General features: G+C 36.5%; 1 protein-coding gene across 10 annotated transcripts in view; it reads left to right on the top strand.

The window, feature by feature from the left end:
• Positions 1-21,925, top strand: part of NBEA (neurobeachin) — a 507,179-nt gene that overhangs the window by 80,605 nt on the left and 404,649 nt on the right. For all 10 annotated transcript variants that reach the window (XM_062615053.1, XM_062615045.1, XM_062615050.1 and 7 more), the window contains exons 2-5: positions 10,282-10,513; positions 16,835-16,935; positions 17,185-17,280; positions 20,953-21,074. In XM_062615053.1, the coding sequence (XP_062471037.1) occupies positions 10,282-10,513; positions 16,835-16,935; positions 17,185-17,280; positions 20,953-21,074 (551 nt within the window). The remainder of the gene's footprint in view (positions 1-10,281; positions 10,514-16,834; positions 16,936-17,184; positions 17,281-20,952; positions 21,075-21,925) is intronic.

Below are 21,925 nucleotides of genomic sequence, written 5' to 3'. Positions count from 1 at the left end.
CAGAAGAGGGCTCCTTAACCTTGAGGAAAAAGCAGGTAGTGCCAGCAGAGAGCAACTGCTTTGCGTCTTTGACTGCCTCATGGTCAAGAGACGGGAAGAGAGTATGCAGGCTGTTTTGGATTTACAGACCAAGCGTTAATACATGATAGCTATTTAGAAGAAGGTAAGGGGCTACTGTACTTTCTCCAGGAGTATGTTTTGGATTTACAGGCCAAGGGTTAATACATGATAGCTATTTAGAAGAAGGTAAGGGGCTTTCTCCTGGTGGTATCTGGCTACTTTAATAATCTTAGCCAAAGGAAGTAGGTACAACATAGACCACAATCCTCATGGTTAACATCCTTTATCATGTTTTTCTTCTATGACCTTTAAGTTGTATGTCCTTGATATGTGGGAACCATCCCACAGACTATTCTGAAATAAAATCCACCATTTTCCAAGACTAAAATTCCATTAACTATATTGTTGAAATTTATTCTAGTCACAGAATGCATCTGTGAGTTAACAAACAAACAAATTGCTTTCACAAGTATGTTCAAATAACAATTAATAAATAAAATTAAAATAAAAAATAGAAACCAAGTCTTTTTATTTACTATAGACTTCTGTTGACTAAAATTATCTCTTAGTATTTATAGGACTACAGCTTGTGAATTTGATAGTAAGAATCAATGAGAATCTGGAACAATATCTTAAGACAAAAGTAACTCAGTTTAAATAGACAGAAACCTTTTTTCTTAGGTACAGTCCCTTTGGGACAGCTTGCTGAAGTGACTTAATGTTACCATTGCCATTATTTAAGCATTACCATTATCATTAGATAAGTACTGACAACTGCTATTTTGCAGGGCATATCAAATTGGCAAAAATTTCTTCTGGGACTTGGGAAATACTGGAATCATAGGACTAGACTGAATGGGTCTTGACAGACATACCTTGTGTCTGTTACTATCTCTAATTACACATTCTAACATGTGCTTTCTTTTCATTGGAAACCTCTACAAAGATGAAAGTTTACAACCTCAGTGGTTTGTGTTGGGACTGTTCTGGTTCAACATCTTTGTCAGCGACATGGACAGTGGGATTGAGTGCGCCCTCAGCAAGTTTGCTAAGTATGTGGTCCAGTTGATAATGCTGGAGGGAAGGGATTTCATCCAGAGGGACCTTTACACGCTTGTGAGGTGGGCCAATGCCAGCCTCGTGAAATTCAACCAAGCCAAGTGCAAGGTCCTGCATCTGCATTGGGGCAGTCCCAGGCAGAGCTACAGGTTGGGCAGAGAAGAGATTCAGAGCAGCCCTGTGGATTAAAACGTGGGGGTGTTGGTTGATGAGAAGCTTAGCATGAGCCAGCAGTGTGCGTTCTCAGCCCAGAAAGCCAACCATATCCTGGACTTCATTAAAAGGAGTGTGACCAGCAGGTTGAAGGAAGGTGATCCTGCCCCTTTGTTCTTATGAGACCTCAGCTGGAGTGTTGTGTGCAGTTCTGGTGTCCTCCACATAAAAAGGATGTGGAGCTATTGGAGCAAGTCTAGAGGAGGCCATGAAGATGATCAGGGAGCTGGAGCACCTCCCATGTGAAGATAGGCTGAGAAAATTGGGACTGTTCAGCCTGGAGAAGAGAAGGCTGTGTGGAGACCGCATCTTTCCAGTATCTGAAGGGGGCCTACAGGGATGCTGATGAAGGACCCTTCATCAGGGACTGCAGCAGTAGGATGAGGAGCAATTGGCTTAAATTTAAACGGGAAGTTCAGGTTCCATAAAAGAAAGTTCTTTCTTGTGAGTATAGTGAGGCACTGGAATGGGTTGCCCAAAGAAGTCATCAATGTTCCATCCCTGGCAGTGTTCAAGGTCAGGTTGGAAGTCTTGGGTGACATAGTCTAGTGTGAGGTGTCCCTGCTCATGGCAGAGGGTTTGGAACTAGATGATCTTTCCAACCCTAAACCATGCTATGATTCTATGGTTCAAAGTTGCGATCTATGGCTTGATGTCCAGGTGGAGGCTGGTTACAAGTGGTTTTCCTCGGGGGTTTGTATTGGGACTGGTGTTTGAAATCAGGAAACAGGCTTTATAGTGTATTCAGAAAATCTGGGGGGTTGATGTTCTGAAACCAGCAATGAAAAGTAATGTTTTTCAAAGAACTCAGCAGGCAATGCTCAAGATTAGTTGGGCTCATATTCTTAAGCAAAGTTTGGCACTGTAATTTACAATTTTCCCTTCAGCACTTTTTTTAAGACCATTTATGTGAGATTCATTAGTTTACTGAGTTGAGAGTGATGCTCAGTGGTCAAAACTGAGTAAAGTAAATTGGAGGACAGAAGCCAAAAATTTTAAACCATGGTGGCTTGATCCCAGAAAGCAATAAGCAACTGCTACCTTACATGCTCCCTCCCCCACATCACCACTTTGGGAGAGATACTCAGAAGAGCAAAAGCAAGGAAATAAAACTCCTGGGTTGAGATAAAGGCAGTTTAGTAAATATGTCTGGGGAATAAGTGATGCAAAGGCAGTCACTTACCACCTCTCACAAACAGACTGATCCCCGGCTACACTTTGTACAACCACTAGTTTGGAAAGACTACCCCAGTGCTCTTGATGAGCATGACAGTGTGGAATATACTTTTGGTCAGGTGGGGTCAGCTGTCCTGGCTGTGTCCCCTCCCAACCTGTTACAGACCCTCAGTCTACTCATTGAGCAGGCAGAGTTAGAAAGAGGCAGCTCTGGCAATGTCTCAGCACTGCTTAGCATTAGCTGAAATATTGGTGTGATATCAGCACTGGTTTAGTCACAAGCATACAACACAGCATGATATGGGCTGCCATGAAGAAAATTAGCTCCATCATAGGCAGAGGCAGTATATAAACCTACAGGAGTGTCCTCCTTCCTCCCCCCCAAAAAAATTAAGAAATTAAAGGTAAATATTTCACTGAAATATTTGTAAGTTTGCATAATAACAATTTTGTGTTTGAGAGTAACAGAAGTGAAGCAGAACGTGTTACTTCAGTCACACGTTCTCAGCAGGTATAAAAGATGTTTAAATTATTTTCTTTTCTTGGAATAATTTTAAATTGTCAATAAATTTGAGGTAGCATTCTGCTAGTGGCACACTGTGTGCGTGCTATACATTATTCAGGATAAAAATGTTTCTGAAGCTAAAATAAAGGAAAGCTCCTTTAACAATGGTATGGTAATGTGGAGAATTAGATGCTGTTGTAGTGATTCACATGAGAATCTGTCCTTTTAGTGCTGTCATTCACTAAACCATACTGTGAGCACGCTGGTTAAGGTTAAACTTTAGATGTGCTTGTCTGAACTAGTTTTCCTTTTACAGTCAGTGAAAAGTACTGCATTTCCAGGAAAATACTTATTTCATCCTAAAACCAGATGAGTTGCATCTAAAACCAGTGAGATGAATTGCTTCCCAGAAGCGCCTTTTAGTTTCCATTGAAGGTAAAGAGAATTTTGAAAATTACCGCAGATACACATACCTGTAATTCAGATCACTGAAGAACTTCATTCAACGATTAAGCTTTTAAAAATAAAAATATTTTTTAAGATATATATATACATATACATATACAAATTATGGAAAATAAGTTTTTGTTATTTGTGGTTTTCTGTGTAGTCGTTTTGATACATTTAGTGCATATGGTCAGCACATATATTGGTCACTGAAAAGTCTGATTTGTTTTAATTTAGCATTCTAAACACTTCTACATAAAGAGGTCTTCATTAATATAAAATTGAAAAATTATCTTTGCCTGACCAAAAGTGTTTGGATGTCTTCCTGTAGTTGAAATTCTCACTTTTTATAGCGTGTCTGTGTATTTGCGTTACTGTGTTATTCTTACTTCAGCAGAATGCACTCATGGTTTTCATTTAACCAAAAAAACACCAAGTGCCTCTAAAATATCCTTTTGCATCTCCTGCACTTCTTACAATCCTTATGCTTAGCGGTTGTTTGGTTTCTTTTAATCACAAATGAAGTTGTGTTGAAAAGTCTTCATGTCTTCAGGAATTTTTAATAAAATCCTCCTAGAATAAGTTCTGACCCCTGCTGTCTTTGATTTTTTGCCATTCAGTAGGATTTTCATAGAATCGTAGAATAGTTAGGGTTGGAAAGGACCTTATCATCTAGCTCTAACCCCCTGCCATGGGCAGGGACACCTCACAATAAACCATGCCACCCAAGGCTCTGTCCAACCTGGCCTTGAACACAGCCAGGGATGGAGCATTCACAACCTCCCTGGGCAACCCATTCCAGTGCCTCACCACCCTAACAGTAAAGAATTTCTTCCTTATATAGGATCTAAATTTCCCTTGTTTACGTTTCAACCCGTTATCCTTTGTCCTGTCACTACAGTCCCTAATGAATAGTCCATCCCCAGCATCCCTATAGGCCCCCTTCAGATACTGGAAGGCTGCTATGAGGTCTCCATGCAGCCTTCTCTTCTCCAGGATGAACAGCCCCAACTTTCTCAGCCTGTCTTCATACAGGAGGTGCTCCAGTCCCCTGATCATCCTCGTGGCCCTCCTCTGGACTTGTTGCAACAGTTCCATGTCCTTTATATGTTGAGGACGCCAGAACTGCACACAAGGCTCCAGGTGAGGTCTCACGAGAGCAGAGTAAAGTGGCAGGATCACCTCCTTCGACCTGCTGGTCACGCTCCTTTTGATGCAGCCCAGGATATGGTTGGCTTTCTGGGCTGCAAGCACACACTGAAGCCAGCTCATGTTAAGTTTTTCATCGACCAACACCCCCAAGTCCTCCTCCACAGAGCTGCTCTGAATCTCTTCTCTGCCCAACCTGTAGCTTTGCCTGGGATTGCTCCAACCCAGCTGTGGGACCTTGCACTTGGCATGGTTAAACTTCATGAGGCTGGCATCAGCCCACCTCATAAGCGTGTCAGGGTCCCTCTGGAAACATCATCCTGATGTTCCATTTGTGTATTTCTTCCAAGATTGGTTGCTATCTTTCTTTTCCTTGTGTGTTCATTTGATGAACTTTCAAGTTGAGAAGCCATCTATTACTGGAGAAAAGACAGCTGAGGGGCAACATCATAGCTTTCTCCAGCTTCCTGGGGAGATGGAGAGATGTACTGATCCCTTCTCCCTTGTATCCAGTGGTAGGACATGTGGGAACCGTTCAAAGTTTCACCAGGGAAGGACAGGGAGACTGGATATTAAGAAGCATTTTTTTATTGGGAGGGTGGTCAGACACTGGAACAGGCTTCCTAAAGAGGTGGTCAATATCTGAAGCTTGTCAGTGTTCAAGTGGCATTTAGACAATGTCCTTAATAGCATGCTTAATAACATGGCAACCCTGATTTGTCTGAATTGGTCTGGCATTTGGACCAGATGATCATTAATAGGTCCTTTCCAACTGAAATATTCTATTCAGTTCTCTCTTCATTTCAATGCATTCTTCAGAACTTGCTTTGAAGAATCTGATTCTGAAGAGTTCTAATCTTCACAAGTAAGCCATTTAATTCTAGATGTTCAGCAGCACATACTTTGCTCTATTTTGAGAACTGATCTGAATAATATCAGACATATGTAGACAATTTATTCTGTGCGAGTATTTCACCTTTATGCTAGACTAAAAGGGCAGGAAAGACAAGCCTAAGTTCTGTGTAGGTGCAGCAACTCAGAAAGAAACACTTCTATTGCATAGCACAGCGAATGGCAGATGCTTACTGAGGAATGGCCACTGTATTCAGAAAAAATGAGATTCTGAGTAATGAGCTACTTTTGAGGGTGGTGATGTGGGGTAAGGTAAGTTCTTGGAACAATTTGCAAGGAGCATCAACCTGTAAACAACCTCAGTACAGGAAAGCCTAATTTGCTTATAACTGCCAGGTCAGTTCTTCTTCAGGAGGAGTTGTTGGCCATAGTCATCTGACTTGGAAGCATGATCTGAACATTAGTTTGCTGCTTCATTTCTTACAGATTTGCTGTAAAAGATGCAGAATAGTTAAAAAAAGTGATACATGAGCTTGACAAAGTACAAGCAATAATTCAGGATACTTAATCACAGTGAAAGCATGGTCTTTACTGAGTATTAAATGTTCACTTGAAAAATGCAAAGTAAGCCTGAGTGTTTGACATTAGAAAAAAGATTGTATTTGAGATCTATGATATGGAAAGAACATTGATTTATGGTATGGTATACTGGTTCCTGTAAGGATTTCTATCTTAGAGTTCATATTGTACTGTAGATGAAATTTGTCTTGCTACAGAAATCTTCACACATTATGTTAAAACTATGTTACTTTATGGCAGAATGATTTAACTTTTTTTGTGTGTGGTACTGCATCCAGAACTGTACCCAAGTTATAAAGTTGCAGATTTATTATGAATTTGTAGTTGCCTACTGACAGTTTTTAATATGCCGTGGTTATTTAAAGTAGAACCCATAGGGACACCAAGATCTCTTTTATGGCTGATCATAGCAGATTTGAAAGCCTAATATTTTGTACATATGGGTAAAACTATAATAATGTGGTATCAGTTTGCATTTACTAACTTTGAACTCTTACACGTGGTTGGCCAGCCACTTGATATCAGAGAAAATCTTTGCAGCCCTCAGTAGCTGGTGGGTTCTAACTGTATTTAATTATTTTTGGCTCTTTAGCAAACTTTGTACTTTTCTTAGTATCCACACTTGTCATCAACTCATTATTGCTGTGGTTCTCCACTGATAATCTCCCTCTGTTGTGAAGACTGATTATTCCTTTTACCTACTGCTTTTTTCTTGAGAAACGAAAGTGCAGAAATATTGTTAGAGAATGCTTCTCTTTGTAGTGAATATTCTACTGCTTTTCTTGTCTGAATTATATTTTATTTTTCACATTTTAAAGCAGAAGTGGTTGCTTTGTATTACTTGAGCACAATTTTTTTTTTTGTATTATTTTTGTATGCTCCTTTTTTGTTAAAATTTTCCTTCTTAAGTCTTCTGAAACTTCTTTTTATCATGACTGTTAATATTTTAAATTTATTTTTATTTTTAGGATGGCTACTTTTTAAAAGTACTGCCCTGCCACCCTAAGTTTTTGCCATCAACATTAATTTATTCATCAATTTGTTTATTTTATTAAGTTGATTTTCATAACTGTGATCATTGATAGAGGCTGAAATACGCTTAAACTGCAGTTAAAGGCAAATCAGGTACATTTTAGTGTTTTCTTTGTGGAAATAAAAAGTCACTTTGGTAGATTATAAATCTCTAGCTGCCAGCTGAACAAGTCATATAATTGTAGTGACTACCAGATAATCCGTATCCCAGTAGAAAATTCTCCATAAATCCAGTTTTACTAGCATTCAGTGTATTTTTTATTCAGATTCTCTGAGATGTTTTATATACAGGCAGCTTGTTTTTAATAGTACTGAAATGTTCAGTCACTTCAGAGTTATAGTGAGGTCTATTTCAATGTCACATATTAGTATATCGGTTTATATTAGCAAGCAAATACCGTTTGACTTATTTTAGTCTTTTTTAACCATTTCTATTTAGCACAAATTTCACAATGAATAGTATTTAAGGAAAGAGAGATCAGTCTGTATTGAGCATCTGCATTCCAACTGAGGTATTGCTAGTTTTTTCCTTGATTTTAGGTCCATCTGTTATCAAAAACAAATGGTGGGATTCGTCTTGCCTAAATTAGGTATCTGAAAGTTGTAGGCTGAGAAAGTTGGGGCTCTTCAGCCTGGAGAAGAGAAGGCTGCGTGGAGACCTCATAGCAGCCTTCCAGTATCTGCAGGGGGGTTATAGGGATGCTGGGGAGGGACGCTTCATTAGGGACTGTAGTGACAGGACAAGGGGTAACGGGTTAAAACTTAAACAGGGGAAGTTTAGATTGGATATAAAGAAGGAAATTCTTTCCTATTAGGGTGGTGAGGCACTGGAATGGGTTGTCCAGGGAGGTTGTGAATGCTCCATCCCTGGCAGTGTTCAAGACCAGGTTGGACGAAGCCTTGGGTGACATGGTTTATTGTGAGGTGTCCCTGCCCATGGGAGAGGGGTTGGAGCTAGATGATCTAAAGGTCCTTTCCAACCCTAACCATTCTATGGTTCTATGATTCTGTGATTATCATAGAATTGTTGAGGTTGGAATTGATCTGTGGAGCTCTTCAGATCCAACCTTCCTGCACAAGCAGGGACAGCCAGAGCCTATTGTCCAGGTCTATGTCCAGGTGGCTTTTGAATGTATCCAAGGATTCAGACTGCACAAATACAATTTTTAGTCCTGTATTTCCTGCATGGAAAGAAATCAAAAAATTAGACACTTCCAGAAGGGGTTCATTTCATCTTAGAATTAGCATCTGAGAGAGTTTAACTGAATGTCTTCTACCGGTGCCTGATTTACCTCTGTGTGTTTTCAACAGTCTCAGAGAGGCTCATCCAGATGGAGAGCTGCTGGAAAAAAAACACCCAGATTGCTCTTGAAGTGTGTGGTAGTTACTGCTGTTTTCAGAAACAGAAACTCCACCAGGATTTCTTGAAAAGTGTGGTGGTTTCTGCTATAAAACTATTTAATGATTCTAAGGAATAACCGTAGAAGAACTGTACTTCTAATTTTGACCATTTTATTGCCTGCCCTTGGTACAGTGTTCAGCCAACATTCAAATATATGATATGCAGTCACAATTTCTAAACTAAAATACTAATCAAAGTCATAGAATCATAGAGTGGTTTGGGCTGGAAGGGACCTTAAAAGATCATCTATTTCCAACCACCCTTCCATAGGCAGAGACACCTACCACTAGACCAGGTTGCTCAAAGTGCCATTCAACATGGCCTTGAACGCTGCCAGGGATGGGGCAGCCACAACTTCTCTGGGCAATCTGTGCCAGTACCTCACCACCCTTACAGTAAAGAATTTCTTCCTAATGTTTAATCTAAATCTACCCTCTTTCAGTTAGGATAATTGTTTTATTTGAATGTAATTAAATGTCTCAGGAGAACTAAGACAGTTTATATATTTAATATATGAGAGGCTTTAGGTTAGAAAATTGTAAATTTTTATTAGCAATTAATTGATAACCAAAAGAAATTTGTAAGTGGATGAAAAGTATGAATTACAGTAGAGGCCAAAGCTAGTCCTTGCTTAGTTTTAATAATTTTGTCTGCAGATTGGTCTGGAAGAAGACTTTGAATATTTGGATAGGTTCAACAGTCAAAAAGAAGTTGGCATAGGATTTCAGCTTGCTTCTTGTTTGGAGTTCAGTTTGAAGGCAATGGCAACTGCTTTTAGACTATGAAACAGCCTTCTATTAAAATTTACTTGAAATTAAAGACTTAGATGAATTCTTTGAATATCTTTAATTTAAAATATAGTATTGCAATTTTAATTACATATTTTTCTGCAACAAATAGAAAATAATGTCTTAAAATTATTTTAGAATTATTCTCTTTTTTTGCCTTTCTAAAGTTGGTATTTGCGGTCATTGAAATTTAGCCTTGGTGCTTTCAAAACTCCTCATGGCTACTAGGATAAAGTAGGATGCATGAGAGTCAGGCTTTATTTCAGAAATGAAAGATGGTTTTGCCATTAGAAGGAGTAAACGTGCCTGGTAGTTGTGCTATTTAATGGGAGCTAAGGACTTCACGTAGCGTTTTGCAAGTATCTTGATAGATAGGAGTCAGGCTGTAATTTCATCAGTACTGCTGTTAAATCACTTTTCACCTACTTGCTTGTTCTTCTCCCAGTGGTGTGTCTGCCTTGCACTAGCCATGGGTTTCCTTGGCCACATGGCACTGATCTGTGGTATAATTGAACAAGTTTTCCAAGTCTGCATTGGTCCAGAGCATGTCACTGATATTTTTTCTGAGCCCGACTGTTTGGGTGGTACAGTGGAAAGGGCTGTATACTATTGCAAACGGGTAACTAAGGGCAAATGTTGACTTGTATCAGGAAGCTTGTGAGCTTTCCAGGTTCTGCAGCTTCTGCACTACATCTCTCTGGGCCAGGCTGCCATTTCAGTTACTTTGTAGGAAGGAATATTTCAAATATCTTTTGATTTATTTTATTGAAGTGTTTTATTCAACACTATGACAAAACTGAAAGTAATATTTTATGATAGTGTATAGATTTTGTACAAGCTATATTTTGCATAGCATGATTTTTAATTTGCTGTATACAGGTCATAGCAGTGAGTTTCTCATATCTAAATTACTTCTCTCATAATGCAAAAAAATAATCAGTGTTGGTCACAATGAAGATTATGAAAGACACTTAGCTATGTATTTCATATTGTAATATTGTTCTTGTTTTCTTTTGTAGCTGGTTGGTGGTGAATTTGATCTAGAGATGAACTTTATAATCCAGGATGCCGAGAGCATTACATGCATGTCAGAGCTTTTGGAGCACTGTGATGTAACGTGCCAAGCAGAAATCTGGAGTATGTTCACAGCAATTCTACGTAAAAGCGTCCGTAATTTACAGACTAGCACAGAAGTTGGCTTAATTGAACAGGTACTGCTGAAGATGAGTACTGTGGACGACATGATTGCAGGTATAAATTGCCAACTGATAAAATAATTATTGCATTCTTGAACTGTCAATGTTCTGGGATTATGGAAGGGCTTGGGATGTCTTGGTTTTTACTTAAAGTGATATTTTGGTTAGTACTGCTATTGAGTCAGAAGTACTTTTTTATCAATTTCAGAAAAATGACAAAAATATATTCTTAGTATAAAATATACGTAGGTACTTTGTTTAAGATAATTGCCTATTAATTCATCTGAGGGGATAACATCTTTGTGAAAAAAAAGCAATTTTGAACATAATCGAGGACAGTACATGTCAGACCTCTGACAAGATACTGTTAGTTTTTAAGTGTATTGATCATTTTGAGTTACTCAGATCTTAAAATCGTTATTATGATTCACTTTAAACACAGTCTGCATCTGACAACATATCAGAAATTATTCACAGGTTTGAATGCAGGACACTTGGTTTATATTAAACAGTAATTTCATAGTGTATAGCTGTGCTCCCTATAATAACTCCTTGGGTTTTATACTTGTGATTTTTAACATCTCTAATTTTTTACAGCATTAAAAAAGTTGCATACTTTGTTTACTTACTGAAAATAAGTGATAAAGTTGTTGCGCACATTTTCAGTGTAGGGTTTTATATTTCATGTTGTATCTCTCAGTACTAGGGTACAGGTTGTAATCCTGAATTGCTTGGTTGGAGGAACAAGTTTTGTTGTCACGTTTAAACATGGTAGGCTAGAGCTACCTGTAATTAGTATTTATCTACTTATTTTTCTTGAGGAAAAACTTAAGCCAGTTTCTTTCAAATCACTGTGAAAGTATTTCTTAATTTTTATATAGTAGGATATTTAATTTGTAAGGCATTTTTAAAAGATTGAAGAGGTTTGTCTTCCATAATCCTGAGATTTTGGTCCATAATCTGATTCCTAACACATATATAGGCTTTGGGGAACAGTAAGCCAGCAAGGATTTCAGACCAGAAACAAGAAGAGGATCCATCAAAGCTGTATTGTTCAGGAATGGTTTTGTCCTCATCTTTTTTTTCAGTATAAATGTGTCTTAATATTGAAGTATTTGGAAAAGCTACATTTTGTATTTCAAAGCAAGTCTTAGTGAACAACTTGTTGACTAGAAATGTATACGTAAATGCAAAAACCAGATGTCTTATGCTAAATATTGTTTTGCAAGGTTCAGACTGAAGTCTAATACATCAATATATTTACAAACCAATTGTTTTCACCATGTATGTTTTTTTTTTGCAGGACCTGTAAATATATCAGTATTGTATAAGGGTGAAGATACTGCTTTATTCCACATTAAATAGAAGACGTTAGTTGAAAACAAATATTTCTGTCTTTTTTCACTCATGGAAATAATATGCTTACATCAGTAATCATTTTCAATAAAATTTATCCAGTTTGAGCTGCCCTAAGTAGTACTTCTGTATGTGGCATACGCAACTGTAATGATGTACCCATTTTAAAAAACTGTGTAGCTAATTGTAGAAACAGAAATCAACAGTATAGGATCTGACTTCCAGGAGCATTTGGTAATTGGAAAATCACTCTGAATTCACAACTATTAATATAAGCCACAGGTAGTACGTTAATAAAAAAAAAAAAAATGGAGCCTCTACCCCTTTAATCTTTTTTCGAGAGTCATCACACTGTACTTCAGAAAGAGACCTTTTGCAGAGAAAACATGACTCAGCTTACTCTTCTGTATACTTATACAGACAAAGAGAGCACATTTAATGTAAAATCAAACCTAAAAATTGAAATTATGTTGGCATTTTAGTTCTGTGGTGTGTGTCAAATTATCTGAATACTCTTCTATGTATCATGAGCAGGGATTTAACAGAATTACACTTTGTAGGGTCTTTCTTTGATAATTGTAAATAGATGAGAATGTGGGGGTTTTAGAATTTTTTTGACAAAGGTGTGGAAGCAACCAAATTCTTCATTTTGCTTTTGTCTCTTGATTTCTTCAAGCATTTCACATCCCTTTTATAAGTGACAAAAATGTTGGTAATAAGTCATAAGTAATAATTATGGTCAGATATTAACTAGCTCAGTGGTAGGCACTTGATGACAAAATAGGTGACAACTAATGCAGTATCTGTGTTCCCTAATTCTGCTAGGCAACGTGGAGTCATTATGACACCAGAACTACAGAGCTGCTTTGCCCCAAACACTTCTAGGAACTTTCCAAACCCAGAGAATAAAGTAAGATTTTTGGTGCTAAAATGATTTTTAACATGCAGGGGGGTATGTTTTGAACAGAAACTGTGTTAGTGCTGACTCCTAGGAACTTAGTACAACTTTCTTAGCAAAACAGTTGTTCAGACACTGTCAGCCCTATATTTTGCAATTGACTTTTATCATCTGTAAAGGGTACAGATTTTTATTTGTTTTTTTTTTTTGAGTTGTTTATTTGTTTTTAGGTCATCTCACTTGTTCCTTTGTGAAATGCTTTGATTAGACCTAGGTAAAGTTTAAATAGACAAGACAGGCATAATCTCTTTTTTCTGTTCTGACAGCATGCTTTCAGGACCAGACTAAGTCTGAAGCCTCTCTTCTCTGGTTTTATGGAAGTAAGACAACAGCAAATAAACATATACCCAGTCTTTTGCAATGAGAAAAACTTCTCTGTCTGTTTAGATTATGACTGTCAGATTCATGAGGATTCTCAACATTTTATATATCTCACTTCTTGAGGTTTCACAAATTCTGTGGTCAAGAATAAAAGCTTAATCACCTTGAAAGTCTCAGTTGCAGTCCAGATGGGATCACTGCCACTTGTATTCCCATTTGCTTTCCAGAAACATCACTTGTCAAAAGTTGTCTTTGTACTGTGATAATCTGTTATACTAAAACAGAGGATGGTCAGCCATTTTATCAGTGGTTAAGGGAAACGGTTGCTAAAATAATTGCATAGGCGATTGGCACTTTTTCTTTTGTTTTAAGGATCTTCCTTGAGGGATTCACTTATGCCGTTCTCTGTTTCCAGCTGATGAGTAGTGAAGCAGATCATCTGCTGTGAGAGACTCTTTGGGACTGTGTGTCGGTAGTGCCTTCAGAGAAGTCTGAATGATGGATGAGAAAGTAGCCAGAACTCATACAGAGTGTCTGTCTCCCCTAAGTCTCATTTTATTTCCTACAGTTCTATAGTGATGCTGTAGATAGTTGTTCTAAAATTGCTGGAACTGATTTCTTAAGCACTTAAACAGTTCCTAGTTTTTAAGTAAAAATCGAGGTTTTGACTGCTCTGTCATTAATGATCTGTTAACAGGCATTTCTCTTTAAGCTGGTTCCATAAGAAAAGCTTCAACATTAACACAATTTGCCAACCTGTAGAAATTAATTCACTGACAGAATTCAAATTCACAATCTCATGGCAATCAGTTATTGAAAGGTTAAGGAGGCATGAAGGTAGTTTTTCTGAACTGTTTAATATGTTTCCAGTGCTGTTTAATATGTCTTCTAAAGTTAATGCCATACCATTCATTTTAATATAAGCTCACTGTTACCTGAAAGACAGACAGGCTTTTACCCCTGTATTTTCATATTAGATGATGGAATTAAGCATTTCTTCAAGGTTTCTTGTTAATTTATAGATCATATATAAACTGCTTAGTATAAAAGTAGTCAGAAGTTGCCATTAACAGGCATAAAATTGGTTGCATTTCAGTGCATTTTAGAAAGGCACTGAAAATGAGAAAAGGTGCCTGTTTTCTCCTTCTGAATGTAATATCATTTTCCAAAATCTTGTTTCTGAAATGAGATCATAGATATAAGTTATGTATGTGGTTGTATTTAATATTAAAAAATGAAGCAAAAAGTAAAAAAATCCAATTGTAGTATGTTTTGTGACCTTTCTCTATTTATAGATGAGTGGATTATTAGGAATTACAAACCAGATGTGGACTGACTCTTTTATATGATTTTTCTAATAACTATGAATAAAGTTATGTAATAGAGTGCAGTACTTTTTATGTCTTGTTATATTGAAACAAGAAACAAACCTTCTTTAGGTATGTTTACAGCAATATTTTAAAGTAGAAGCAAGGGATTTGTTTTCTACATGTGTTCTTTTCTTTATATATTACCTACTGGGCATCAGTTTTTCAGCTCTTTGTTTTACCCAGGGTTATGTTGTTAGGGAGCTTACACTCATTTCCCTTCATCAATGTTTTATTCATTATTTATAAATATGTATTTCTAATGCCTGCGGATTATCAACGTCTTCAGCAGAAATAAGAAATTTTCTGTGCCATAAGGCAGCATAGGGCTATAATGATGATACAAAGCAGCACATGTTCAGTAATTTTAAAAACCTTTCAATCATGTATGTGTTTGACTGCATTAATTTACACTTTCGTCATCTACATTAGAAGATTTTTTTAAATCATGTTCTGATTTTCACCTAACAACTTTGTTTCTACACAACAGTTTTCCTCTCTAAAGGAAACAAAATTTAAAGTAGTTTGATTTAAAAGGCAAGCTAAGACTACAGAATAAGAATTGGGGAATTCTCAGCCAAAGATTGGTATTCACTTGTGCTGATTTTCCTTGTGGAGTTTCCAGTGTGTTACTTTTCTCAATTTCTAATCATATACAATATATACAATCACTGCCAGCTTCATATTACAGGCTGGAGACTATACAGTGAAAGTGGCAGGTGCTTGTAGGTATTTGATGAGGAGGTGAGTCATAGAATTCACCATCATAAATGACATGTGATTTTATTTTTCTTAGCTATATTTTAGTTTCCCTTAAGAAATTCTGTCACAAATAGGATGTGGCACTAATTTTAAAGGGAAGATTAAATAAACTCTAAAGAAAGGGAGGGGGAAAAGTCTGTACTTGAACATTAGGAATATCTTCAGATCTTATTATGAAAATGACTGCAAGTTACAGTGTTTTACTTTTGCTTTTCTTGACATAGTTTTATTCACGGAACCGCCTATTATATATCTCCTGTAAATTAAGTGATATTTCAGTTTTCACACATGTGTTTTATGGACTGAGGACCAGAGGTTGGTTTCACAGCGGAACAATTTAAATAGATACTTATGGTCTTACTCAAAAATACATATGTAGGGATTTGCAGAGAGAAAATTTGTTATAAAACAAAATATCAATGCAAAATCTCCTCAAAAAGGATGAATGCTTTTCAAGACTACGAGTCATCCTTTCTCTAAAGGAGAACATGTAGTCCTGCAAATAAGATATATGCTTCTTCATGTTTTAGGGGGGAAATTTCTGATTTTTGACCACATTGAAAGTTTGTTAATGCTGGTTCTATCCTGTCCTCCCTTTTTCATGTGTGTGTGTGTTTAAATCTCTGTACTTCACTGCTTTATCTCTGAATTATCTGTGAAGATAAGTAAAAAGTTGTTCTTCCTTCTAGAGGAAGTAGTAATTGTTAGTAGTGCATTTTATTCCAGAAGAAAGTGTGGTGTATAAGGTGAGATCCAGCATCCCACAGGTGTCCTGGGTTCAGCTGGGCTTAAACCACAACAACAAGCTAAAAAATTGTGAAAATTAAATTCTGTGTTTTGAAATAAAGGTCCAAGCACTAGCAGTTATTTTAGACCTGCTATTCTTTGAAAGGTCAGCTACGTAAGTGTATGGGTTTTGAGGAGTTTCAATGAAAGCCGTATTACATAAATTTTGATCACTTCTTTTTATCTTTTTATTGTAGTCTTTGTTGTTTATTTTGCTTTTGTTTTTTTTGTGAGGGCTTTTTGTGGGTTTGTGGTTTGGTGTTTTTTTATGTGTGTGTTTGTTTGCTTTGGTTTGTTTTGATTTTGTTTGGATTTTTTTCCCTGGCCTTTCATTCAGGTAAAACTTGGAAGCATTATCATTGTGGCAAACCTGTGGGAACTATACAAATTCTCAGTAACCCTGTGCTTAATTTAAATAATAATGTCAAGCATCTTTTAGGTCAGAAACTTTTGGAAAATACTACCTTCAGAGGAATGAAGAGAGCATTATCTCAAAAGTTTGTGACAGAAAGGAGCCAAGCAAGCAAGGTTATAGTTTATGATGAATATGGTTATATGGGAAGAATTAATTTTTCATAGGTTTAATAGATACTTTGTTGCAAGCGTGATGCAAATTCTAAAGCTGCACATGTTTTTGTTTTTGTTTTTTTCTAAAATAAATGGAACAGTGAGAATATGAAATGCTGTGTAAAATATTTAGGGCAACTAAGTTTGATTTTTTGGAATTTGTGAATACACTTATTCTTAAAGGTATTAACTTTTTCAGCTTTTTTTTTGTCAAAACAATGAAATGCAGAGTTCAGAATAACTTTATTTTCCTTTGAAGATCTCCTAGTTGATATGTTGGGGGTTCTTGCCAGCTACAGCATCACTGTCAAAGAGTTGAAGCTTTTGTTCAGCATGCTTCGAGGCGAAAATGGAATCTGGGTAAGCTGTGATCAGATAAAGCATTGTCATTCTGTTAGAGCCTGAAGTTAGCATAAATTGTCTCCTGGGACATATAAACTTGACTTTTTTTTTTTTTATGTTGATTGAACGTATGTTTATGAAGTATTTTTGCTAACTACTTTAGAGTTAATTTGCTGTGTTGTTTAAAAAACATCCAGTTTCCCTTGTAGCCTAGAGACTGCAAAAATGGTTGTATTGACTTTTGTGCCGTTTTTCTTGTTTTCACAGCCAAGACATGCAGTTAAACTATTATCGGTCCTTAACCAGATGCCACAGAGACATGGGCCTGATACCTTTTTCAACTTCCCAGGCTGTAGTGCTGCAGTAAGTTTTCAAACAAAATAATAAAGCTTGAGGAACAAATAAATTGCTCATCATTTGCATTTCCTTTTATTTGGTTTTGAAAATTCCTGAAAAGGAAATAAGAGGTGGGGAGTACGTGCTTGAACAGCGTAGACCTTGCCTTCTGTAGGTTTGCAAGGTAGTTGTAGTGTTGCAAAATTTCACTTATGAGGATGGAGTGTCAAATAGCAGGTGTTTGTCTGGGGAAGTGAAACCTGAAAATTCCAAAGAATAGTTTATTTTATGTGAATAATATAATTGGTATTATACAGAGCAGAGACTTGATGAAAATCTAGGGATGAGCTTTTACAGTGACAGCTGTTTACAGTGACAACTTAGTCATAAATTTTATTATCTCTTTTTATCTGAACTCCATCAGCTGTTTCTTTTCCCTCAAGGCAGAGAGTTAAATGCAGTCTTCTTTTGGACTTATTTTTTATGATCACTTACGATGATGAAATTGTATTCCTTTTGCAACCTTCTCAAATAGATATTCTCTCTCTCATTCACTGCATGTATCTACAAATAAATTCAAATATTGGATACAGATTTATAATTATTAAGGCAGTGAATACAAATGCTTAAAACTTAGAAATGTGAATTTGAGGTTCAGTTCCATTCTGGTATGGAATAGCATATGCTCATGGTAAACTTGGAAACTTTTAAGTGGAAATAACCCTGAGATCCCTGTCTTTTCATGCCAGTGCATGACGGGTGGTAGGAGCTTCTCTTGGGCTGTTCTGCATGTATTTCCTCAATAGCACTAAGGTTACTCTTCAAGAATAAACCACCACCACCTCCTGTTCTTTGTGAATACTGCTGCTGGTGTGGCAGATTGCATCAGGGAATAAACGCTGCAAATCACTGGTTTTCACCTAGGTTATTTTTGGCTAGATCACTTTCTTGATCTTGTTTGATATTCAGCTGCACAGATGCGTCAGCAAAATGCACAGGGTGGATTGTGTAAGGAATTAATTACTGAGTTCTGAAAGAGAGTTTCATTTGAATTAAAAACCACAGTTAAGCTCTTCAAAAAGTACATGCAGCAACAAGGCAGCTGTTGCAGAGTATGAATGTCTACAATGAAATATACTGCTTTGACATTTCTGGGCTTCAGAGGCAAACCCTTATGAACTGGCTCTCTTATATTTAATTTTGTATCAGACGTTCAAAAAAAGTTTTGCAGAATAATTTCAAGTATTCCTCCCTGTCCAAAGAGGGACATCAATTACAGGAGTATAAAGTGTCTTGATTGAAATGCAAAATGTGCATTTTTCTTTCCTTGGTTAGGATCTTGTTTTATGTACCACTCATCCTTGATTAATTGCACCCTGTAAATCTAGAAATGTGAATTTCAAATTTACATTTCTGAAGTAGTGCATGTTGGATTACACTATTAAGTTCTGGACAGCAGTCATCCTCTGAAGTGGACCTAGGGTGATTTCTTTTAAAATGACCCAAACGTCGAAACACTTCATTAGAAGAAAGACAGTGGATAGGCCATAGTTTACTGGCACTGAATTCAGGGTTTCAGGTGTGATGCATGGTGATGACATCAGACAGAGAAACAGCATAATGTTTATAAATACCAGCTTGGTCCTGTTCAAAGTTGGGTGCATAGTCCTTGTATAATCAAGAGTTCAGTGGCAGTATAAAAGAGCCTGCTTTTTGTCTGCTGGTGAGAGCTGCTTCACTATCCCAACTGAAGAGCTCTTCTGAGTACTGTGTTACATGTTTGCCAGCCTGTATAAGTAGCCCATTAGCGGGGCATCTTGTGGTAACCATTCTATTCCCAGATGTTGTTCCTGTTTGTCATGAAGCAGCTCTTTTCCTGTTTCAAGCAGGGAACTCCCTCTAAGGAGGCAGGAGTGATGTCCCACAGGAGTTCCTTGGAATGTTTTGTACAGAGCAGTTAGTACCAGGCAAGCAGCAGAATCAGTTTTACTTCTTTTGTCAGATACTAGCATAATCTGAGGATGTTGCTGTATGTAACTTTAAAATTTACCCTGAGTTCCCTATCATTCTTAATTACCTATGACTCTGCTTTTAAAACCCTTTCAGCAATTGCCTTTCATATAAAGCCAATAAAAAGCCAGTCCTATTCTGTACCTTTTTTTTACATGCTTCTACATCAAATACAATCCTTATGTGGTTATTCTGACTACTGCCCAGAGACTATGTCCATTCTCATTTTAAGCAGTGAATGAGTTTTTTGCAACTCCTTGTAGTCCTTGGTGTGAACTGGGACAGCACAACATTTGAGCACTCATGGAAAAGTATTTCCAACTGTGACTCAGGTATCACACAGAATCAGAGAAGGGTTGAGGTTGGATCACTGGAGGTCATCTTGGCCAACCCCCCCTATGCTGAAGCAGGGAAACCTAGAGTTGGTTGCCCAGGACCATGTCTAGAGGGCTTTTGAACCTCTCCAAGGATGGAGACTTAACCTCACTAGTCAACCTGTGCCAATGTTCAGTCAGTATCACTGATAGCTTTGATAAGAAAACAATACTATTGGTGCAAGGATTAATTATCTAATTGTTATTATTTCAAAGTGTAGTAAGAGCTTAAATTATTTTACTGAAATTGAAAAATATCAATTATATACTCTTAGAAATAACATGCTATTGTTATATATAAAATTATTTTCTTTTACTTTGCATTCATATGCAACTTATTTCAAGAAGTAATATTAAAGGCTATTATATCTTAACCATTTTTATATAAAATATTCTATATTTTGTCTGATGGATGGAGAAAGAATGTATTGTAATTACTGGCTACTGCAGTAATCAGTCATTACAAACATTTAATTTCTTACATTTTTAAAATTACTTAATTTAAAATCACTTAATTTTGTGTATAGTTCTTACTCTGTGGCAAAAATTTGTTTTATCTTTTAGTGTTATCATAGAAAACACTTTATAAGTGACCTCTGAAGATCATCTTTCCTGATATCCTCCCTAAAAAATACCTAACTTCAATGCTAGATCAGGTATTCAGGGCCTTGCCCAGGGATAAAGAGTTCTCTGAAACCTCTTCTTTCAATGCATAAATATGAAATCTTGAAAAATCAGAGTTTTTCTTAGGCCTTGCCTTAAGATTAATTTATTTAACTGAGAACAGGGGTAAAATATTCAGTCTCTTACCTTACTGAGTGTTCATGGGAAAGGAAAAAAAAGATAGTGCTCTTAAATCTCAGAGAGCTACTTTTTTAATACTGTAGTTTTAACAGTGACTCTCTGTTGTACTATCTGTTGTGATTAGTTTGATCTTGATGTTTAAATCTATTGATGAGATGAATACTTACTGAAAGCTGAATTTATATTTTAATTTCTAGAGAAGTAATTTTTCTAGGTTTTTTTTTCTCTTAATATTGCCCATTCACAAATTTAATTTCATGTCCTCTGTTGGTAGAATTTATATATTTAAAAATGGAAGTATTTTAAAATAGATGGAAAACTAATGCATTTATTCAAAAACACTATTTGAAGGTTTGGATTTTTTTATATTCCTCTTTAACTTTTGAAAGATAAGCAGATTTGGAGATCTAGAATGACAGGAATTTACAAAGCGATTGCCTTTAACAACGGTTCTCAAAAAATTCATTTTTTGACATGCTACTTCATTGTTGGCTTTTTTCCTTCTTTCCAGGCAATTGCATTGCCTCCTATTGCTAAGTGGCCTTATCAAAATGGGTTTACTCTTAACACCTGGTTTCGTATGGATCCGCTAAACAATATCAATGTAGATAAGGATAAACCCTATCTCTATTGGTAAGTAACTTCTAATACTGCAGTTACAGGTTTTGCTTTGTTTTGTTTTCCTCTGGCTTCCTAATTGTGTTTAATTTTTCTCATTATTTTTAGTCTCTGACATGCTTTTTGACCCCCAAATACGTACAGATTTTAATGGCTGCTTACCGTATACAAACTCGTACAAAGTCGTCTGTCCTTTTTGCTCTACGATTTGTATATTCATGGATGCAAGATATGTACCTTGACAATAAACCATAAAACCTAGTGTGAAGGTTTCTTTAGGAATTTCAAAATACATCATTTTTTAGAGTTATAAACTCTAAGAATGTCAATTTTCTGTTGGTGTTTAAGATTCTTGGCTGATATCAGTAGTACAGAACAAATCTGTTATAATCAGAGCGCACTGTTTGCACATTAGCTAGAGGTAATAGAAGATCAATCTGTGAATTTAAAAATGGCTCACTGACCACCTGTTCCCAAAAATGGGAACTCTGTTTCATAATAAAGTGATTGCAGGAGAGAGTGATAAATTTGGTTTACTTAGGTTTCCTGTTGTGATGAAAATAGAAATGTTTGATTACTTTTATATGTTGTTTCTTTGGGTTTTTGTTTTTTTGTTTTTTTGCTATGATGTAGTTCTGATGTTTATTATTATGTGATTAAAATTTTTATTGAATTCTAAAATTTTGAGCATACTTTTTAATGTACTTTTTGCACTGAAATGCTTTAAAATGCTCCATGTGTTTAGCTGCCCTTAATATTTATGGGTACTTATGGTCTGTATCAGAAGGATTTACTTCTGTTTCCATTTATAAGTGTATTGATTTAGACCTTTTTGCTAGCCACATTGCTACAAAGAAGTGATATGG

The sequence above is a fragment of the Pezoporus occidentalis genome, unplaced genomic scaffold (assembly GCF_034315485.1).
Source record: "Pezoporus occidentalis ecotype Australia unplaced genomic scaffold, CSIRO_AGI_Poc_V1 ctg18, whole genome shotgun sequence".
In the NCBI taxonomy this organism is placed as follows: domain Eukaryota; kingdom Metazoa; phylum Chordata; class Aves; order Psittaciformes; family Psittacidae; genus Pezoporus; species Pezoporus occidentalis.
The sequence above is the reverse complement of the archived record's forward strand: the minus strand, read 5'-3'. Positions and strand labels throughout refer to the sequence as shown.